At 40.6% G+C, this 22597-nt stretch overlaps 1 protein-coding gene across 1 annotated transcript; it reads left to right on the top strand.

The window, feature by feature from the left end:
• Positions 1-1247: 1247 nt before the first annotated feature.
• KLB (klotho beta) lies at positions 1248-22079 on the top strand (the record flags this gene model as incomplete). The annotated part of the gene is given in 6 exon segments (XM_082316407.1): positions 1248-1346; positions 1348-2091; positions 10443-10950; positions 14725-14993; positions 16606-17749; positions 19567-22079. Coding segments are annotated over 6 exon segments (3126 nt in total). The 3' UTR covers positions 19929-22079.
• Between the last annotated feature and the right edge of the window lie 518 nt (positions 22080-22597).

The following is a 22597-nucleotide window of genomic DNA, read 5'->3' as shown; positions in this document are numbered from 1 at the left end:
GTCTTCCGTCTTCTACTGATTAATCAGCTTTATTGTTAAACTAAAGGTATGTCTCGATGGCATTATGCAATTTTGCAAGCATGCTCTCATAGGTAGCAGGAGCAGTAAAGCAGCAGTAGCCCAGCAGTCCATCTGGACTTTCATGTCCTACGTGCCAGCAGGGCTAATTCACCCAAGCAGAGCGCTATACTTGGGTGGTAAGCTGTTCCCATGGTCAGATTGCAGTGTGTAGCTTCCTTGCATGTAAAGTTACTTTACACTGCTATCTTGTTCTGCAAATCTCATCAGCAACGGTGGTCTACATGTGGATACACTTTACATTAATGTACTTCAAGACAAGCAAAAATGGCAGGCATCAGTCTTACTGTATTGAGTAAATTGACTGTATCTCAACACATGTAGTTTTGCTGTAATTTGAAATATGTTAAAAGATGAAGTTATATTGCGTAACTGCTTTGTAAGATATTCACTGTACTGATGCCCCAGCTGTGTATACCAAGATTGTTAAATTAATCAATACTGAAATAGCATCTTTTGGGGCTAATTATATTTGCTAATTGTGTTTATCTGAAGAAATCCAGGGAAATTGCTTAAGGACTGGAACAAACCCCTGTTAATTTTGTACTGCTGCTGTACGTAGAGCTGTACAGCAGACTTTTATACAGGGTAGAAAAACAGTTGCGTGTGTTTGAAAGAACTATTGACTTGCTTTGCGTTTTTGTAGAATTGTGGGATGTGCATGTATCTCTTGTCCACAACAAAATTTCCCATGAGTCCAGGGAGAATTTTTCAGCAGAAGTAGGACATTGGAGCAGGGCAGGACTGAGGAATGACACACTGCCCTTCCAGACATCCAATTACACAGACAAGATAAATCACCATTTAATTGGAGACTATGTAGTCTGAATTATATTTCTGCCACATTTCCTTGAAATACAGCTGCATGAGGAATAAAGGATGTGGTAGCTTCTTAGCACCCTCTGTGACCTGTATTCTCCAACCCAAATAACCGAGCTTTAAATAATGATAAATTAGTTACTAGCGTTTATATTGTTCAGGCAACCTATTTTCCTGCAGTAAGAGGCCAGCCAGGTGTCTCAGTGGTCATACAGAGGCCACCTCCCTAAAAATTACGTCGTTCTCTGACCCGTTTTAGGTCTCACAGTTCAGGCTAATCATTGACAGGGCTTTTACGATCACAAGCTTTTAGTGAAGCTTTGATAAGACACTCCAGCAGTTCGTGGCAAATGAAGACAGTCTGCACGGTGGGGTCTCCAGCGAATGAATGGATTTTTTTTTTCAGTGTCAGTGCAAGAAATCTGACTTTTCACACTGGCGCTCTAAACCAGCATAATGTGTGGCCGACGACTGGAGAGATTTGTTGCTTTTTGGACATTACTTTTCATAAGGCTGGTTACTGGGCTTGCTGGAGAGGGAAGATCTGTGTGGAAAAAGGACCCCCACTTCAGCCCCGTGAGTGAAACACAGATGTTTTTGTATGACATGTTCCCCAAAGAGTTTCTCTGGGGTGTAGGGACAGGGGCTTTCCAGGTAGAAGGCAGCTGGAGGAAGGACGGGAAAGGCTCCTCCATCTGGGACCACTTCATCCACTCGGAGTTGAGGGATGCTGACAGCACAGATGCCTCCAGTGACAGTTACACCTTGTTGGACAAAGATTTGTCTGCTCTGGATTTTTTGGGAGTTACTTTTTACCAGTTTTCAATTTCATGGTCAAGGCTTTTTCCTACTGGAGTGGCAGCAGCTCCCAATGAAAAAGGACTCCAGTATTATAACACCCTTATTGACTCTCTGCTCAATAGAAATATTGACCCCGTGGTTACACTGTACCACTGGGACCTGCCCTTGATGCTGCAAGAAAAATATGGGGGATGGAAAAATGAATCAGTAATTGATATCTTCAATGACTATGCCACCTTTTGCTTCCAGACCTTTGGGGATCGTGTTAAGTACTGGATTACAATCCACAATCCGTATCTAGTTGCTTGGCATGGGTATGGCACAGGTATTCATGCTCCTGGAGAGAGAGGAAAAATAACAACCGTCTACTCTGTAGGACACAATTTGATCAAGGTAAAGTACAGTGAGATTTTACAAACTGATCTTGCACTGCCATGGGAAATGATGGGAGGAATCAATCATGTAGTCAATGCTTAAAAAAAAAATCAGGGAATGTGAAAACACCAAGAAATAACCCTTAGCTAAGACAGTCTTTTTTTTAATCCTCATGTTGATTTTATTGTTGTTGCCGTCACAATAGCTGACTCAGTAATTGTTTGTTTTAAAGTGCTTGTTTATTACTTTATCTAAACTAGGTTTTGTCTACAAAATCTGGCTATTAAAGAGCATGATTTTCCTTCTTTATTCTTTTCACTTAAACACACGGACATGACCATTCACTTGGCTACACTGAAATGACCATTCTATTAGTTTAAAATGAAATTTATTTTCATTTGCATATTGGATCAATTCTACTAGCAAGAGAGAATGTATATATAAATACAGTATATACACATAAAGTTCTAGCTTAGTAAGATCATGTTGCAAAATGTTTATCGCTGAACTAGGAAGGTCACCAGTTCTTGGGTTTGGAAGAAAACAAATGTTCCCTTCAGTATTTGAGAGTTTCAAAATTACATTATTTCCATGATGTTCTCAGAATTTTAATTTTTATGTCAGTCTTATTTTATTTAGCAGCTGTCTTCTACAGAATTACACATCCCAAATGCTTGATCCCATGATCAATAGCTTCAACAGCTGCAGTACTGGGTCCTCAGTTCATGGTATTCTTTCTTTGGGAAGGACAAAAAGAGAAATCTGAAGTGGACTAAGGGCAAGGAGAAAGTGCGGACAGTCATGGTATTCTCAACGGCATTACAGAGTTTACAGCATCTCCTCTGATAGATTATTAATTTCATTCTACAGCTAGTTCCTATGCATAGGAGCTTATATTCTTATTTTCTCTTGCTATAATTTAAAACAATTTTGAATAACAGCAGTTTAAGATAAGAATTAACAATATCAATACAGCATTTTTTTCATCTGTAGTGCTCAAAGTACTTTTCAGAGCAGGTCACTATCCTGTCTCTGTTTGATAGAGCAGCTAGTATAATCCCCCCTGCTCAAGCTATTCCTAGCTGTCACAAAGAGAATTTTTCTACTACCTACCATACATTATAAATGTAATTAACAAATAGGTCTGGATGTATTTGGCCTACAGAAAGAAGTATGCATGTGGGAAAAAATTAATTGCCAGAGTAGTTAAAAATATTCTGCAACTGACCATTTCTATTTCTTGTATTTGCTTCTGGGCTTGAACCTGCAGAACCTCCTTTTTCAGAAAATTCACGCTGCAGTGAATAGAAGTTTTACACATAGAAAAGTCATTGAGCATCCTAAGTCACTAGCTGATTTCAGACTTAGCACAAGAGTGATTTAACTATAGAGATTTGTGAATCATCTCAAAGAGAACTCATGCTCAATCATTCTTTTTATTTTCAAGTGCTATATAAAATATATTTGATATAATACATGTAAAAGATACAACGTAAGTTTATAGCATTTCTTGTCTTCATTTCTGAGTGGCACAATCAAAACTGGGGTACCAGCTAGGCAGTCTCTGCATTTTCCCACTCTGTAAAATCCGCATGAACAGCAAACAGCGCATAGAGAGCAATGCCTCTGCTGGAGAATCAGTTGGGTATTCCAGGAAGCCAAGCACAGCTGGGTCTGACAGACAAATTACTGACCTAAGTTCCTTGGTCAATAGGATTTAACTCTTAGACTTGATCTGATAGTTGGTTCTAGTTTTAAAGTTTGTGAATCTGAGTATAAAATAAATCACTTCAATGAAAGAGTTAATGAGACTTTCAGCAACACAATCCCTTAACTAGTATTTGATTAATCTTGGGCAGCAATTATTTTCGTGTTGTATCTTTCTTACAGCCCCATGAACATTACCTCATGTATTAGCAGTTGCCTCCTGTGGCACTGTAAAATTTCTGAAGATTTTAGGACTTCATGAAGAATCTCAAATTTGTAGTAATGTATCTGAGGAATTGGAGTTTGATGTTTGGGGTTGGAGGTGGAATGGAAGCTCTTGAGGTACCAGTCGACATGATCCAACTCTTCTTTTTTTTTTTTTTTTTCCCTTAATAAAATATAATTAAAGCCAGTCACTCCACAGAAGTCATAGGTGGTATTATATGTTTCAAGCTGACTAGCCAGAATCTTTCTAAAAGATTTTTGTCTGTATCTAAATGTTCAGTTTGTTTAGTATTGTTGACAATACCATATTAATATAATGTGTCGATGCACAATCAGGACTCGTGTTGTGAAATGTCTCCCCTTTGGGACACAGGGAATGTTATAAGAATCTCTCTTTAAAGAGATTTCCCATGGCTTTTTATTTCAGGACTGGTATATGCAAATCTGTTTCTCAGGCATTGTATTATGGCTACCTTCTAATTTACCACTGCAAACCAAAAATGTCCTCCCAAAAATAAAAGACCACCAAAAATGTCAGGTTTTGGCAGTGTGAGGCAAAGCCTGATAAAGCTGTTGAAAAGATTCCCATTTACGTCAGTGGCTTTAGGAAGAGCCACATTCTTGTGCATGTCAGGGCTGTTGAAAGACAATATTCTCCGTGCCACCTTATGTACGCTACCAGGTCCACCCATGAAATATGCTTAGCAGGAAAAACAGCTTTAATCTGTTAACTAATCTGGCCACCACTCTGTTACATAGCAAATTGCTGAATAATCATTCTCAAGCCTTTTTGTAGGACCTTTGGATAAACTAAATGAGGCTCTCTCATGAGCGCTACTTTTAGTTTCATTTACCAGTGCACTGTTGCAGTTGCGGTGTTGTGAGAACTAATTACCATTTATATAAAGGAGTGCTTTTATGTGATGTATCAACTCTAAACTGAAGCTAAGTTTCACAGGATCACAAAACCAATATAACAGACCATAAACCTCTGCTTTTTTGGACTTTGGATTATTTTATTGTAAGAACAATTTGAAAGTTGCAGGAGATTATTGCGTCTCTAGAAGAGGGCCAAAGGAATTTCTCTTAAACTATCAATTTTAGTAGACTAAAGAAATCCAATATCTTAAAACTCAACTAATTGGCTGGCATAAGGAAAAAGTCCATGCATTTTAGAACTGATTAAAAAATGAGCTGCTTCCGTGAATGACTTCAGGTAAGTAGGTACGTAGATAATTATCTTATTAAGGCTTTTCAACAAAAGTAGAATTGGTCTGTCTTCATCAAGGCCCAGAGCCCTGTGGTGTTGGCTAGCACAAGACATTGCAGAGGCTGTGTCACCTAACACATGTGCTTTCCTTCTGTGCCTTGCATCCTTTGAAGGGAATGCCCCAGATACATCTACTTAAGAGGCAGTCCTGCCTTTTATATGCTATTCAAGACCCATAAAGAGGGCTAGTGAACACGGCAGCAAAGGCTGCTAAGCAGGGTGCTCAGGAGAGCCACATGGGGAAAATAATCCACAGAAGAACTCAAAATTTCAATTTAAAAAATGTATTTGCATGTTACTATGTATGCTTTTCATACACAGAGGGTAATAATTGCTACTGATAATTTTAAAGGAAATGAATAGGAAATTTGAAGTTTGATGCTTATCAATTATAAATTGCTAAGGGCTTCACTTAGATAAATCTCTATTCAATTGTATGGTCATTACCACTAACATGAGGAGCGTGTGGAATCTTATACCACATGGAGAGTGGCCGTCAAAAGTGTATCTACCTCCTTTCTTCGTTAAAGGAGACTGTACTTCACAAAAGCAGCATTGGAAAACAATTAGTGATAACATGTAACTTGCCATGCGACATTTGAAAGACACATCAAAGAAGGTACAAAACCTATGAGCTTGCTCCTGAGGCAGCTGTCATACTGAGGCAGAGAAGAAAAAAATTGCACACAGAAAAATTATATTGGTTTCTTTGATTTAACAGTAAATAAATCTGACGAGAAGCAAGAAAATATAAAGCAGATGAATCACTGTGGCTGGAGCTAAATGAGATATATACCTGATATATTATTACCATTTTCTCTGGATCTAGTTATGTTCTTTTATACTTAGATTGAGGTTTGTAAAGATCACAAACTGCAGACCAAGCTGTCTTATTTTCGTCCTCTGTATCAGTGCCCTCCAGGCAGTTCTGCCTTTGCTACGTAACAGGCAGAAAGGGGATTTTTTTTTTTTCCTGTTAAAGATCATTCACACTCCTTTCCATCTGGCAGAAAAGCCCAGGAGAAAACTGTCAGAATATGATCTCCCTAAAATTTTTCTTCATGGACACACCTTCATATCACATACTGGGAAAAGGCAATAAATTCCCTTTCAAACATGGTGTCTCCATATAGATCCATCACAGATCAGGTTCATACCCAGCTGCATTACTCCCAGCTCTTCGTTAGCTCTCACTATGCCAGGATCTCTTTGTGGACACTGCTGCCTTTGGGATCCTTGGATGAGCATGTCCCAGAGAAGTCCCATAATTTATTCTCCTTAAAAACAAACTTCTACCGAATGAACGGGGATAGTTCTTATCTCTATGTCCAGCCAGTTTCTTCCCTTCCTCCAAAGGGGCCTTCTTTCCTCAGGATCTAGAAAGATGAAGCTACACCAGTGCCCATATTTCTTACAGGAGGAGGGAAATCTGTCTCCATCAAGTACAGCTCTAGGGTGGACAGCAGAGTTGTCTATGCTTGTAAATGTCTTTGGAAGATTTTTCAAACAGTAGTAGCCATCAGTGATGATGTAAAATTCAGGACTGATTCACATTTTTTTTGCATAATTTGTTATTTTCAGGTTAGCTTTCTTACACTTCTTGGAAATCATCAGCAAAAACACAACCCAAATGCAAGATGGTTAGCATACAACAAATTTGATAGTAAAGCCCCAGTCCTTCAAACTATCCTCTTAGAAATTTAGTTGCCTACATCTCAAGAGCCCTTTTTCCCCTCACAAGGATTGAGCTTCAGAGTCAGTTTGCAAAATAAAGGCTTTAGCTATACTGACTACGTGGCATCTTTACCACAGACGAAAAGGGCCTTGAACTGAAATACACTCTCCAAATAAGCCACACACACCTGCCCTTCTTCTAAAGTGATGTTTAACACCGTCATCATCAGACTCTGTATTCTAGCTCTTCATGGTTTAAAAAACAATTAAACACAAATCCAGAATAATTTTATTAGCATTTTTCAAATTCTAGTTTTCCTATTGCTCTCCAGCACACTAAAACAACTCCATATACCCCTGACATTGTTTTGTGTGCTCATTGCTGAGACATTCAAGGAAAATTGCTTGACTTTAACATATCTTAAGAATTTGAAAGTATTGGTCTTTCAATAGTAAGCTCTTTGCGTACATACATGATAAATTACAGGATCAGAGTTTGAAGGAGTATGAGCGTATTTCAAGAAGAGAGGAGAACAATACTGTTGTCGTGATTTTATTAAATTGACTTATCTTATCAAGCCTTTTTACAGGGGTAATACTGACTTAGCACTGTCCGTGACTTTCAAGTCTATAGAATAATTTCTATATTAATACCAGGAAAATACGCTGAAATTAATGTGTCATATCTATCTAGAGTAAATACACAATATTGATCCTGCTTTCACTGTGTACTTAGCCTTGACATTTGTCCTTGATCTAACAAGGAAAGTGAAAGATTAGGGATTAAACTCTAACTGAAAAAAGATTAGTCAAGATTTACTCAAAATAGTCAATCTGATGTATGATACAGCTTTTAAATTGATGTTTGTTTCATATGTGGTCTTACAAAACAAATTATATTAATCAGTTGGTTCCATCAACAATAGTTTGCACTTGCTGAACACCTTCCATCTGAGAATGTTAAGCTGCTTTACAGATAATTAACAACTCAAAACAGAATTATAGGCAAGCAAATGCTATTGTCTCTATTGTCTATTGTCTCTTTGGTCTGTAAAAACCCTTACTATAGACAGAGTGACAATTTTTTTTCAATAGAATTAACCTTTAGAATTAAGAGACATCAGCGACACACATGAATTTCTGTATGGGGATCCTATCTTGACTCATATTAAATGTACTTACTTGTACTTGAGGTCTACTCCTGTAGAATTATACCTGTGGCTATATTCTGTACTGTAGACAATACATTTAGTAGTAACTTTACTTTCTTCTGATCAGCCTCTTGAAGGTACATATGACTACAGTGAGTTGTCGCTAATTGTCTTTTACCTGTCAATAATACATTCTAATTAGTTGATTTTTGGCAAATCCATCTTTGTCCACTTCACCTACCAATGTGTGATTGCTGAGATTTACCTGGTGCTATCGTCATGCTACTTGGCACTGTGCATAATACAGCTGACTTCAGCGGGGTTTTTCTTGTTGAGCCAACGCAACCATATACCTTTGATTAAACAGTGGTGTTAGTAGCCCATGTCAGGGAAAAAAAAATATACTAAGCAGGTGAGAAATCATTAGAGGCAGAGAACTAAGCAAGCCTGGCCCCAGCAGCCATCCTGGGCCGGAGGGGCCTTCGGGAGAGGACAGTGAGGGTAACTGAGGAGATGGCACTGGACACTTAAATTTTCTGATGAGACTGGTAAGAAATCCATTTTATAATATTTTAACTGTATCTTGCAATTTGCCTCATGAGTACAATTTTGCTGATTTCTCTTTTCAGCTACAGAACCAACATTTCAAAGGTTAATGTTACTTTATCAGTATTTTCAAAGACAGACCTTGAACAAATGTTACAAGCATGACCTTAGAAACCATAAACAACTGATACACAAAATTTCACAAACTGTAATTCTTCAGTACTTCCCAGCTCAACCAAATATCTACCTGACATCAGGTCTTTTGTTTTTTTAAACTGTCAAGGCTGTGTGTTCCTAGATAAATTAACCGAAATTATTGTCAAAGATAAGCAATGCTGTTTGACTGGGTAATGTTGTCGGTCTAACTCGGCACTCTAAGTGTTTCACAATGCTTCTCAATGTTTTTTCTGGGTGCAAACAGTTATTTTCTTTCCAGCTTAAGAGTATAAATCCACACTTCAGGAATAAGGTAAACCCTGAGTTACTTGACAACTCCTCAGGTGGGAGAGGTCAGCTCCCCTCCCCTGTGTCAGATCCTCTGGCGTGATTCACACTGCAATCCAGAGGAGTCACCCTGCGCTGACACCCTAGCTCTCCCCATTTCCCATGGGACTCGGACAGTGCTAGTGGTTCCTCAGGCTCCCATGTATTCCTTTTTTGTGTGTAAATTTTGACTGCTGTGTTCTCTTAAGTAACTAACGACATGACATTTGAAGGTAATTCTGGTCTGTGACAATGTTAAGCTTTCTAAAACATGATGATAATCAGAAAAATGGAATTAAGATGTGATACAAGGTATGCTCTCATTGTCACTAACAAGAAAGGCAAAACTTCTGTCTGTCCTAGGGCAGTTGATATTTGGCCGTTTATGAGTACTAAAACATGTCATACCCAACAGATCTTATGAGATACTGCTGCCAAATTTCCTTTTAAAACCAAAGTGTTGTTGCTCTCTACTTAAAATGAATAAGCTTCGTTCTGTGCTGTTGCACGTCCTGTCAGAAAAATTATTATAATAGCAGCTTCAAAGAAGAAACGAACTAAAATCCTGGGTCAAAATTCTCACACAGAACTGTGAAACTTGGCATTTCGGTTCAAACTTCGCAGCTAAGTCCCTTCTCCAAGTTTTTACATTTAGGGATTGTGCAAATATCAGAAGTTGAACACTTACTTACTCATATGATTAGGTGAAAGTAAAACAAACGGAAGTGTAACCCAAGAAGAGGGATGGGGTGGATGTGGTTTGATCAGAGTAAATCCAGGTAACCCCTGTAGCACAGAGCAGTTAATAGCACAGAGCCAACACTGACAAAGGAAACATCATTTGAGATGCAGAATTTATGGAACAATTATAAGGATAGTTTAAAATTTTAATGGTATCAACAATCACTGCTTGACAAAGAAAGACCTAGATAGGACTGTCTAGATCACAGAGTTCAAATCCCACCATCAACAGCTGTTTAGTCCCAATGTGTCCATGTAACAGCTATTCACGTCCCCGCTTGGACCTCTCGTGAAATTTAGACCCATGCTAAAAGGCGAAAAGCCACAGCCCTAATGTATCATAGGAACAGTGCACATGAGATACTGAGCATTACCATCATCTTGAGGTACCTTGCAGTGTAATAGTCATTGCCCATTACGACTGTGCAGGGTAATTAGCATGCCTTAACTGTTTGTTAATATTTCCATAGAAGTCTGCAGTGAATTAGATGCAGCTACCTGCCTGTCTAGCTGCCGATGCATGTGGAGATTTATTAGAGAGTTACAATTTAATGCTATTTTTCTTTCATCAGGCTCATGCAAAAGTTTGGCATAACTACAAAAAACGCTTTCAACCGTATCAGAAGGGGATGATGTCCATAGTATTGGGATCCCACTGGATTGAACCTAACAAATTGGAAGATGCTTTGGACATTTCTAAATGTCAGCAGTCTATGGAGAGAGTACTTGGGTGGTTCGCTAAACCCATCCATGGGGATGGAGATTATCCAGAAGAACTGAAAAATGAATTCTCGTTTTTGCCACGCTTTACTGAGGATGAGAAAAACTACATAAAGGGAACAGCTGACTTCTTTGCATTTTCCTTTGGTCCTAATAACTTTAAACCTCCAAACACTCTACCAAAAATGGGACAAAATTTGTCACTTAATTTGAGGGAAGTACTGAACTGGATTAAACGGGAATACAACAGTCCTCGAATCTTGATTGCAGAGAATGGCTGGTTCACTGACAGCCATGTGAAAACAGATGACACCACAGCCATCTACATGATGAAAAACTTCATTAATAAGGTTTTACAAGGTTTGTATGCAAGTTAGTTGTTGCATTTTCAGATATCTTTTGAAGTTAATTTGCTATTTAGCTCTGTAATGATTTAATAGTTTTTTTTAAAAGAGATAATGGCAACTAAGTTAATTATTAATTATTTTATACTGCACAAGTACAAGTCATGGATCAGGATCTCCTGGTGCTAGTGTTGTACAAACACAGAAAAAAACCATAGTCCCTGTCCCAGAAAGGTAAAGTCCAACATCTGCACTGGATTTTAAAACTTAATAAGTGCAAAATTGAGACAGAAATTAATGAAAACAAACCTATTAGATACCACTTTTCACTGCTGGTAGCCCAACTGTAAAACCTTTGTTCAGGTATGTACTTTGACAGCAGAAAAACAAGACAGTGACTACAGACTGTCATTGCCACGCTGCGGTCCTACTGCAGTGTAAAGTGCACAAAGGAAATCAGCAGGAGAAGGGCGATCATTCTTCAGGATTATTACATGCCAAACAGTGATAATACGTTTTAAAAGCACACTTTTAATCTTGGTATTTTCCCTTCATAAAGCCAGCATACAGGGATGCTCTCTGAAGGCAAAAGATTTAATTTTGTATGAAATATAAACACTGTTAGTACCTAAAGCCTCTGCAAAAACCAGTATTTCTTTTCCCCCTCAGCCAGTCTGTAGGTTCGGCGGGGGCAGAGGGAGAGCTGCTGGTCCCGAGAGCCATCCTCCCAGCAGGCTGCGCCGCTGCTGATGCCATACTGCAACGATGAGGTGGCTCGCATCCCTTTGCAAAAATCTTTCCTATCCTCAGAAAAGGGAAAACACGAGTAATCATTTACTCTGACACCAAGTCAGGAAGTACTGTATCACCAACAAACATAATTAAGCTCCTAATGAAGATTATCCAGATATATTTAAAGTTGGTTCAAACTGTAAACTTCACATAGCACAACGATGCGATATGTCCTGCCTTTTCCAGATTTTGAGGAAGTTACATTCCAGTATTTGGCTTATGATATTTTAAATCCTGCCTTAACACAGCAGGAAAGTCTAGATGCAGGCCTGGATTTGGAGGTGTGGAACAGGTAGACTTCTGGACACATACATAAGAAAATCCGTAGTGTCTTCTTTTTTTTGAATCCTCTACAGCAGACCTGGCTGTAATAACCATCCATGGGTTCACACTTCTGAAATACTTGGTCAATGTTCAGCCAGTAACTGCTTCTCAAGAATTGTCGTCTATGTTTTTATGTATGCAGATACTTAGACCTCTGCTTCAAAATACAGGATTATCTCTTAACTCATATATTTTTTGTGAAGCAAACTTTAATTTGTCTGATCAGGAATAATTTTTGGAACATATTTTCATATTGTTACTTACAGAGAAGTCAGGTATAAATTTGCTATTTGCAGCAAGATCAATTAGGACATTTTAACCTCAAAACATCATTTATATAGGCCTAATTGTAATGGGATGGTGGCTGTTAAGCTAACAGGTAACAGGGTATGAAGAGCTATACTCTGTGTGTGTGTTCAAGGAGAGTGCTGTAAACTTTGGAACGTATGTCTGTATCTTATGGTACTGTGAGTCACGAAAATACCTGATGTATAACATCACCATTGCAATGAACTGCCCCCAGTTATGACACAAGGATGCAATTGAAACTACAGCTTCTTAGTGGCATGCGTACGCCTGTCAGTACTGAAACTATTACTTCTGCAGAAGGACTCCGAAGCCTCACCTATAGCAGACACAGAAATGCCTTGAGATCTGCTTCTGTGGATGTCGCCTCTGGTGACACAGGGAGCTTAATTAACTCTCGGCCTCTCCTACCTTCAGCCCCTTGTTCCTGCCCCCAGCCATCCCCTTGGTTTTTAGAAGGATTTTCTCATCCCCACTCTAACGTTCCCTGGGGATCCTGACTTCTGTTTCTGCCCTCTCCTTTCACTGTCACTGCAGACAGCGCTACAAACATACTCTCACGCTGATCCACAGGATCTCTACCTATACACACCTATTAATTCTTCTTACCACAAAATATAGATAAACTAGTGCTTTTTCCCTACCCATTTAAACAGCCCAAAATCCTCATCTAGGCATGCACCATCCTGAGTACCACAGCAGCTTTTGCTCTGACAATTAAACTTAGCCCCCATCCATTCATTATGCTTCTAGAAAAAAATATTTTTTTTCTTAGTTGTCACTTACGTTGCCCCTGTACGTCTGCTTCCATTTGTTCAACCTTCCTCATTGCAGACATAAAGTAAGTACTCATCTTTACTTGCAAGGCCCTTCTGGCCTCTCTCTTTATTCTCTACATCATTCTCCACCTCTGCATTTTGCAACTGATATTTTCAGATATTTTTGTACTTTCTCCCATGGTTCCCCTAATATTAAGAAGTTGCTTTTCTTGAAAATACATGCCATTGCATTGCTTCATTACATTCTCTTATCTCCTTACCAGTATTCTGGCCTTGTCTATCAGCTTCTCATATACTTACATTGCAAGCTGTTGGGCTTTCTGATTTCTTCATCCAGCAGCTAGTAAAATACCATGCTTGAGTAAGACAGTACTGCTGGGTTACTCCGCTGCATGAATACAAGTGCTGTGCAAAACTGCCTCCTGCTGAAGTTGCAGCATGGTGTGACTAAGGCAAAGTAGTTCAGTGGAAATACAAAATTATGCAAAGTGAAATGTCCTGAGAAAATAAGGCAAAGCAACATTAGCTGAGAATAGAGCTTTACATCAGAACACTTCTTCTTTATTCCTAGGCTTACTGTCAGTGGACTACAGGTACAATATGGCTGTCCGTCTGTCTGTGTCAAAATCCTCAGTAACCCCACTTGGTCACTGCTTTGCCCTTGATATTCCAGCCCTTATAAAGTTAATGTGAGGAGTTATCCTACATTATTTCCTAGCTCAAAGCTGGCAACAGGCAGCTAACACGACTGAGCATGGAGCTTGGACTTTTTCTTCCAGGCTGCCAGCTGGCACACGCTGTAGGTGGGTAACGAACCTTGTTGTTAGTTGGTGTCCAGCGAGAAGCTGCTTTGCAAGTTCTGCTGCCCTCCCTGGTGAACCGGGTTCCACATCCGAGAAAGCAGTCATTTTGTCATCTTTCTCATATACGTAGAAGATTATATGTATACTCCTTTGCAAGGTGGAGGGACGTTAAGATTGACTGAAGAAACATGCATGTACTGCACCCATTCTGTGAATAAAATCAAGCACTTCAGTCTCTGGGTTGATCAGCCCAGCTTCTTCTAAAGTCGTTATATGTCCCATATGAACACATTTAATTTTTCAATTTAGAAGCTCAATAGACATTCCTAAATGTTAGAGCTTGCTGAGGTCTTTCAAATAAAGGTAGAGAGTTTTAGCTTCATGACAAATACAAAGTCACAAACTAGATCAACTGTTGCACCCTTAATTTTTAGTCATGATTCTCTAATTTTATTGGTATATATTACTTGCAAATCATCCAGTGCAACTTAAAATCTGGATGTGGCATAATATTTTGTGTTTGCTCAGAGCAAAACTAAAGCATCCTACAGTAATTTAATTTGTTAAGGAAATAGTGATGTACGTATTTTTTTAATGAATAATGACTAAGATAGATATATAATGTCTGTCACAGTTTTGCAAGGAATTACAATGGGCCAATAACCCTATGAGTGCTGAGAAAACCCTCAAGATTTTCAAAGTGACTAGACCTTTCTCATAAATATCCCTTATATATGTTAAGAGTCCTAAACATAAGACTCATGGATGTTACTTTCTCTTACGCAGCTATTAAATACGACAACATAGATGTGTTTGGTTACACAGCCTGGTCACTCCTTGATGGCTTTGAATGGCAACATGCTTACAACATCAGGCGCGGCTTATTTTATGTAGATTTCAAAAGCGAAAAAAAGGAAAGGATTCCCAAGTCATCTGCACTTTATTATAAAAAAATCGTACGAGAAAATGGCTTCTTCCCAAGGGAATCTACCCCAAGCTTGCAAGCTCAGTTCTCCTGTGACTTCTCCTGGGGTATCACTGAATCTGTTCTCAAGGTAAGCGTAAAATATTGGGAAGACCACTGGCTGCAGAGCAATCAGCAGCTTTACTTTGTGAATAAATGACTGCGTAAGGCACCTTTCGTTCAGGAGTCTCAATGCACACAGCAAGCGGAAGTTCAGCCTAGCCATAATTGCATAGGTTCAATTTTATGTACTTCACAGGTTTTCGGGTGAGCTCATCACAGAGTGCCGGGCACTCCTGCAGCAGCAGACCCCTCTGCAGGAGCCCTTCCAAGCTGGCCCTCCCTCGCCTTCCCTCTGCTCGCGTCTCCATGTGGCAGATCAGATCAGGAAATTTCAGACCAAGAAGTTCATCCCGACCAATTGTTCCTGGGTTATTTTTCAACCAGGGGAGTTTCTCAATCCAGTTCGCAGTGTGGCCATAGGGATGCCTACGACAGCGTGACGGAGAGGCTGACAGAGGGCAGGGACAAGGCGGTTCCGCTGGTGGCAGCAGAGCTACCCACAGGCTCGAGGTCTCGCCTAAAGCTACCGAACAAGGCAGAAACAGATTCCTGGGTTGAGCCTGGCTCTAAGTGCCACTTAGACAAGTGGGTAACAAGCCATTCTTTAAAAAGACTTATACCACAGGCAAAAATAACCAACATCAGCACATATGGCCTTTATCATCTGAGCTCACATTGAAAAGAGATCATACCACCTTTTTTCCAAACTGGTTCCTACAGTATCTATTTCTACTTTAAATGTGGTAGATAAGCTAACCATATGTATGGCCACTCTTTTTGTCCTTGCATACAGAAAGATAGTCTAATGACCAACATCAGCCTCAAAAAACAACAGCAAAACTCCATAATTTAACCTATTCACTGAAAACCACAGAGGGGAAAAAAACAAGTAAAACTTCTATATACTTTGTTAATCATTCTGAGGAAATGTACAGCATGGAAAAGTGCATTTTCTTTAAAAAATCAGATTTAATATAAATATTTTGAACTTCACTATATTGAATTACAAATCCTACAAAAAATGTTTTAAAAAATTGGAATAGTAAAAAAGTATCCTGTGCTAACCTTGTTAACTCGTAGATGGCAGTCAAGGTATAACTAATATTAAACGCTACGAGCTGTTTGTGTCAGATGTTTGCATAGGCAGAAGGACTACCAGTAACACCAGGGAACACTATGTCACAGTTTCACAAGGCTGATCTTAGCAGCAGTGCCAAAATAATCTGTGCCTGCCTCGTATACTCCCCGGTGCTCATTCTTACCACCCCGCTCTCCTGCCAGCTGCCTGAGAACCACTATTTGCATGACCCGAAAGTGAACTTGATCCAGGAGATGTATCTGTGCGAAAAGATATGTCGTGTAGGCTGGTGGCAGGGCAAATGTCAGTGTGTAGCTGAATAGAAAGCAGAGTGCAATTTTAGTGTTTTCCGCAGATGAAGGAACCGAACGGGTAAAACGACCACTAGCACAGACAAAGCCCATATAGGTGAGTTGTTTATCCTCTTCCCCTCGCAGCATCTAAGGGGGACCTTCTGACATCCAGCACTAATCCTACAGCCAAACACAGGCAGAAATGCGGACTACGAGCAGGCATTGGTTTAATTAAACCCTGTTGTGACATATCATTTTTATTTTCACAGGCAGAATCTGTGGCTTCCTCACCTCAGTTCTGTGATTCCAGCCTGTACCTCTGGAACGTCACGGGAGATGGGCTCCTGCACAAAGTTAAAGGGGTGAAGCTAAAAACTCGACCAGCACAGTGCACGGATTTTGTCAGTATTAAAAAGCAACTTGACCTCCTGGAAAAAATGAAAGTCACCCATTACAGATTTGCACTTGACTGGTCGCTAATTTTACCCAATGGAGATTTGTCTGTGGTCAACAGGCAGGTTCTCAGGTATTACAGATGCGTGATTAGTGAAGTACTGAAACTCAATGTTCAGTCCATGGTCACCTTATATTATCCAACTCACGCCTACCTGGGCCTGCCGGGTCCTTTGCTGCAGGCAGGAGGATGGTTGAACCAGTCTACTGCCTACGCTTTTCAAGACTATGCCGCTTTATGTTTTCGGGAACTTGGTGATTTGGTTAAACTTTGGATTACAATAAACGAGCCTAACCGGCTAAGCGATGTCTACAACAGGAGCAGCAATGATACGTACCGGGCAGCACACAATTTATTGATAGCACATGCCATGGCCTGGAAAATATACGATGAGCAGTACCGGTCCTTTCAGTATGGCAAAGTGTCCCTGTCCCTGCACTCGGACTGGGCTGAGCCTGCCAACCCCTACTTTGAATCTCATTCAAAAGCTGCCAACAGGTTTCTTCAGTTTGAAATAGGCTGGTTTGCCGATCCCATATTTAAGACTGGGGACTATCCAGCTACCATGAGGGAATACATCGGCTTTAAAAACAGAAAAGGCCTTTCATACTCTTCGTTGCCGTCTTTCACAAGCGAGGAAAAGCAGCTCATCAAAGGTGCGGCTGACTTTTATGCACTGAATCATTTCACCACCAGATTTGTGATTCACGAACCTCAGAATGGGAGCCAGTACGAATTTGATCGTGACATCCAGTTCCTGCAGGATATCACCTGCCTGAGCTCCCCTTCTCGTTTGGCAGTGGTGCCTTGGGGACTGCGCAAAGTTCTCAAGTGGATTAAAAAAAACTACGGTGACATCGATATTTACATCACAGCAAATGGCATAGATGACCAGTCCTTAGACAATGATGAACTTAGAAATTATTACTTGGGAAAATATGTACAAGAGGTTTTAAAAGGTGAGTATATGATAGATTGTAGTTCCCCAGAGCCATTTCCGTGGCACAGACCCAGGCATTCCTTAAGCAAGCACCTAAGACTTGCCCCAGCCAGAGCAAGCAGCTCTGGCTGAGATGCAGGAACCGGCCATCAGCATTCAGCCTCCTGCGGGGCCCGATTCTGCAGGCACGCTCAGGGCAGATACAACACAAAGCAAGGGCATCAAGCCCTCACGTGAAACGCAGCCACAGCTGCTTCCAGTTTAAACCATGTGAGAAGCCATCTGGGCATGCATATACAGCAGAGTAGTTATTGGGAAGTTAGTAGATGGCACGTCAGACCAGCAACTCCCAAGAGACAGCTCTAATTTCTACTCTACAAAGAAAGGCAGGAGCCTCCTTACTTGCTGCTGAACCAGAGTCATTGAACAGGAAAGCACAGGAAAGTCCAAGGAGACCTGGAGGGACATACAAAAGAAATATGGCAGGTCACCAGATCTTTAAGGAGCTGCTGTTGAAGGGAGAGTCAAACTCCAGTTCCTGTTCCACTACTTGCTTTCTCCTGTGCACCTACATCAATATAGTTCTTCACCTTAGAGAAAAATTAATAACAATTATGGAGGTAGAGGACAAAAATGTTCAAGGCAATGATCTTCAGCAACAGTTTACTGTATGAGAAATGCTGCAGGGACCTCACCCCTCCCATTCCTCTTCCTCCAACCAAACGTTAAAAGGGAAGCAGCAAGCCACAGGGTACCAGAAAGGCCTGGGTACCTGAACCATACAGCCAAAACGAGGTGTACAATACTTCCTTGCACTCACTATTCCCTATTGGCACGCACTAGCGAGTTCCCTGATCAGGACGCGGGGCATCTAAAAGCTCTTCTGAGGCACCTGTCCCCAGATGTAGTCTACATATCCCTGTTTCTCCTCTTTAGGAGCTAGCTACGTAAAAAATGAGACAGGTCTTACTCATGGCTAAGCATGGCTTCAGATTACTTTTAGACACAAACAAGAAACAGAGCATTCCCCCTCCAGTGCTTCGCTCTTTCTCAATTACTATAGGACTAATGAGAGTTTGCTGATTTATTTCCCATTGCGAACAAAAGAACACTAAATTATTAAAGGAAATAAGTTATTAAAGGAAAAAGTTGTTTAAAGGGTACTTCATCATAGTATTCCCATTTTAATTTTCAGATAGCATGATATTTTATAGTACTCGCAGAAAGATCCCCCCAATTTACAATGTTCTTGCTTCATCTGGGTCACATCCCCAACTCTACTCTCTGCTTACACGTGAATTGGAGCTATGTTTACTCACCAAGGACTGCTGGTTCTGATTTCGCTGAAGTATCTTCACCCAGCACTGGGGTGCCGCAGTGCAGCGGACAGCCACGCGTGCTGCGGGGCTGAGCAGCTGAGCTTGGAGCCGGGCAGGAACCTCCAGAGAGCTCCTCTCATGGCACAGAGGAGCAGCCGCTCCCCTTGGGTCATCGCAGCTGGGCTCAGTAAAGAGCAGCATCGGGCTTTTCCCAGGAAAGCAAACTCCCAGCTCTAACCCTGTTCAAATCCAGCTTTCAGAGAGTAGGTCCAGAAAATTCCCAAATTCTAACTTTTTGTTTAAAACAATGATGCTGATGCATTGTTTCTACTTAATTGAGACAGTGGGAGCTGAGTACCGTTAGAAGCAGTAAGCGTAAATATTTTATGGTGCAATTATGCTTTTTAAATTGATAGATTAATCATTTGAAATCTGAACTCATTACCAGAAGGTTTGCAGGTCATGCAAGGTTTTATTAACAACATTTGTTTCTTTTTTTTTTTTCCCCCCTTCACAGCATACTACATTGATAAAGTCAAGATTAAAGGCTACTATGCATTTAAGCTGACTGAAGAAAAATCTAAGCCCAGATTTGGATTCTTCACTTCCGATTTAAAAGGAAAGCCTTCAATAAAATTTTACAATAACCTGATAAGCAACAACGGCTTTCCTGCTGACTATTCAGCCTGCGATCCCCCCAACCAAGAAAAGCAGTGTAGCTTCTGCGTGTTTATTTCTCAGAAGAAGCCGTTAATTTTCTTTGCCTGCTGCCTTTTTTCTACCCTTATGCTGCTTTTAACCATCATTGTTTTTCACAAAAGAAAAAGAAGAAAACGTTTTAAGGCAAAAAGCATCCAGCGCATCTGTGTTTCATTTTGAAAAGGGGGCAGACGGCCGCTTTCAGTGAGATCCATCGCTGGTCGCGTTCTACAGAGGCTGACGCAGATCAGACAACTGTAGAAAAGCACTACGTGAGTCACTCCAGTCACACACACCAAGCGTTTCGTTGGAAAACGGGAAGTAACCCTATGCACAGGAAGAAGAGCTACGACGACAATCCTTTCTGGTGAAATTACTTTTATCCACCTGCTGTATGTAGAAGTAAAATTCATCTACTTAAAAAAAAAAAAAAAAAAAGAAAATTTTATGACCGTCCTGTGCCTTGGAATAACCTTTCAAACAGTTTGACTTGAAAAGAGATACTAAGCTGTGAGAACTGATATGCACTTTTCTATGAACCTCTTTGGACCAAAGCGTCTTGTGATGTATATTCGTGTTATGAATGTTGGTGAGCATGAAACTGCAGTTGTTAGGGTTTACAAATAAAAGCGTTATTAAAACCTACAAACTCTCAACTAAGTACAACACCAAGAATGAAATGTGCTGGGCCAGCTTCTGAAGATACTTCTGAAAGAACAAATCCAAGTTAACGCCATTATCGACCAACATACCTGTATCTCTCATATATTGGGTGAAGTAGAGATCAGAGGTTAACATTTTAAGCAAATGTAACTGGACCCACAGGAGACAAGTCAAAATAATATACAATCACTAGTTTTCATCTCCAAAATGGGGCACCCGTAAAAATTTTTACTAGCAGAGAACATCAAAAGAAATAGTTAACTATTCATCTACTCGAGAGAGCGATGAATGTAGTTCTAAATTGCACTTTTTCATAGAGATAAATATGTATTATCATCTGAGCTCTGCTCATGTGCCAGTGCAAGCCATGGGTGGGATAAAACGATGAGAGGAGTTTATTGGTATTGCTGCATTAAACAAAAGCTACCAACCCAGGCATAATGCTCTGAAAGGATAAATGAACCTGCTAATCTCATTTAAATTTCGCAGGGACCAAACCCAGAGGTTTCCCTTGGTCTGGTTTTGGTCATCTCAAAATGAGCCCAGCAAGTTTTCCCGTGAACTGTACCATCATTTAAAATTCACGTTGGCCAGCCTTTTCAGTCACGGCATCAAATTGCATGCTCAGATCATCTCTGCCCAGGCAGGTACCACGCACCTCTGCAGAGGGGTAGAAAAGCTGCTCTAGAAATGGGAAGAAGGGCAAAAAGAGGCATCGGTTAAATTCCTACTGCCTTCCTCCACTTTACAACTTTATTTTCCAGTGGCTAGTACCATTTTCAAGACACGGTGGAACCCCCAGCCTGTTCCCATTAGAAGCTAGCTACCTCCGCTGTAAGGTCCCCCAGACAGACGCACGCACTTTATCCGTGCACCAGTGCTTCTGAAGAGAGGAGGCACAGAACCACATTGTCTCTTCCAACTGCATCTGAACACACAAGACAGCATCAAACACAAGGGAAACGATAATGGGGTATGATAAAGCAAACGAGAACATAAATGATAAGGTATTTTGGCCACTTACACACGGCAGCTTTGTGCAAGGGCTACTTCAAGGATATGTGCAATCAGCTGAACCCCAGACTCCCAATACTTGACCCAACCTTGAGTCTCAGTTCATTTCTCCATTATATTTCAAGTATTGGTCAACATCACGGAAGGTTCATTAATTCAAAAGGTAAGTACGAGTAAAACGATGGGGGATTCAGGCCCATTTCACACCGTAACATGTTCTACCAGCGCAGCAAACAGCCCGGCTGTTGGAGGTGCGTGCACCCGTCCGTCGCCCGCAGACACTGACCGCTTATCGCTCACAGCAACCGGGGGATCAAACTGAAGCACACTACAGGGAAACTCCTCTTAAATTCCATGGGCGTTGTGGGAGCAGAGAATTTTGGAAGACTTCTTTATCTGCACACTTTGAACAGCCCAAGAAACCATCCTAAAAACGTTCAGCAGGCCAGGTACAAACTCCGCGCCTGCTGTTTAGCACCGCTGCTTTTCCAGGCTCAGAGACACTGGTACCGCACACCCCTGCTGAACTCGGTAGAAACATGCAAGCAACGGGCAATTCTCTGAATTTCTTAGGCACGCACGGATGCTTCCCTCAATATTAAGCTTTAGCCACTTGTTGCCAAGTATGTTTCTGCACTATCCCAGTACTTTCTGTGAATCTTTTTTCAGAATTGAATGTAGCAAGTGGTAATGTGGATTTTACCACAGCACAGAGCTGGACAAAACCCCAACTACACGGCAAGATCAGTAACCAAGCGCTATGTCCTCAGATGACACAAACCGCTCTTGGTGAAACTCAGCAATAAGCTCTGCCTGAACTCTGAGGTCAAGTCTTTGGTTTTCTTAATTGAGCAATATAGCTAAAGCGTCGTATTGTCAGACTACTTCCTCTATCTCTGTATTTAGTTTAAATGGTCTTATAAATCTGGTTCTACTGATTCCAGTTTTGTTTATAATCTACTTCAGATTCTGTCACCACAAGTCTGAATTCCACTCCAGAACTGTACACAGAAATCAGTTTTTCCACTTTGAGGTTCTGAAATGATGTGAAAGAACAGTAGTCTCCGTCCTGGGAGAACAGTGTTTTTGCCATTTCGTAATGCTATGACTTAAAACCAGCACTTCATGACTTTACACACTGGGTCCACGCTCCACCAGCACGAGGTTTCCAA

Source organism: Platalea leucorodia, assembly GCF_965183815.1.
Source record: "Platalea leucorodia genome assembly, chromosome: 6".
Taxonomy (NCBI): Eukaryota; Metazoa; Chordata; class Aves; order Pelecaniformes; family Threskiornithidae; genus Platalea; species Platalea leucorodia.
This window is presented reverse-complemented; position numbering and strand designations above follow the sequence as displayed.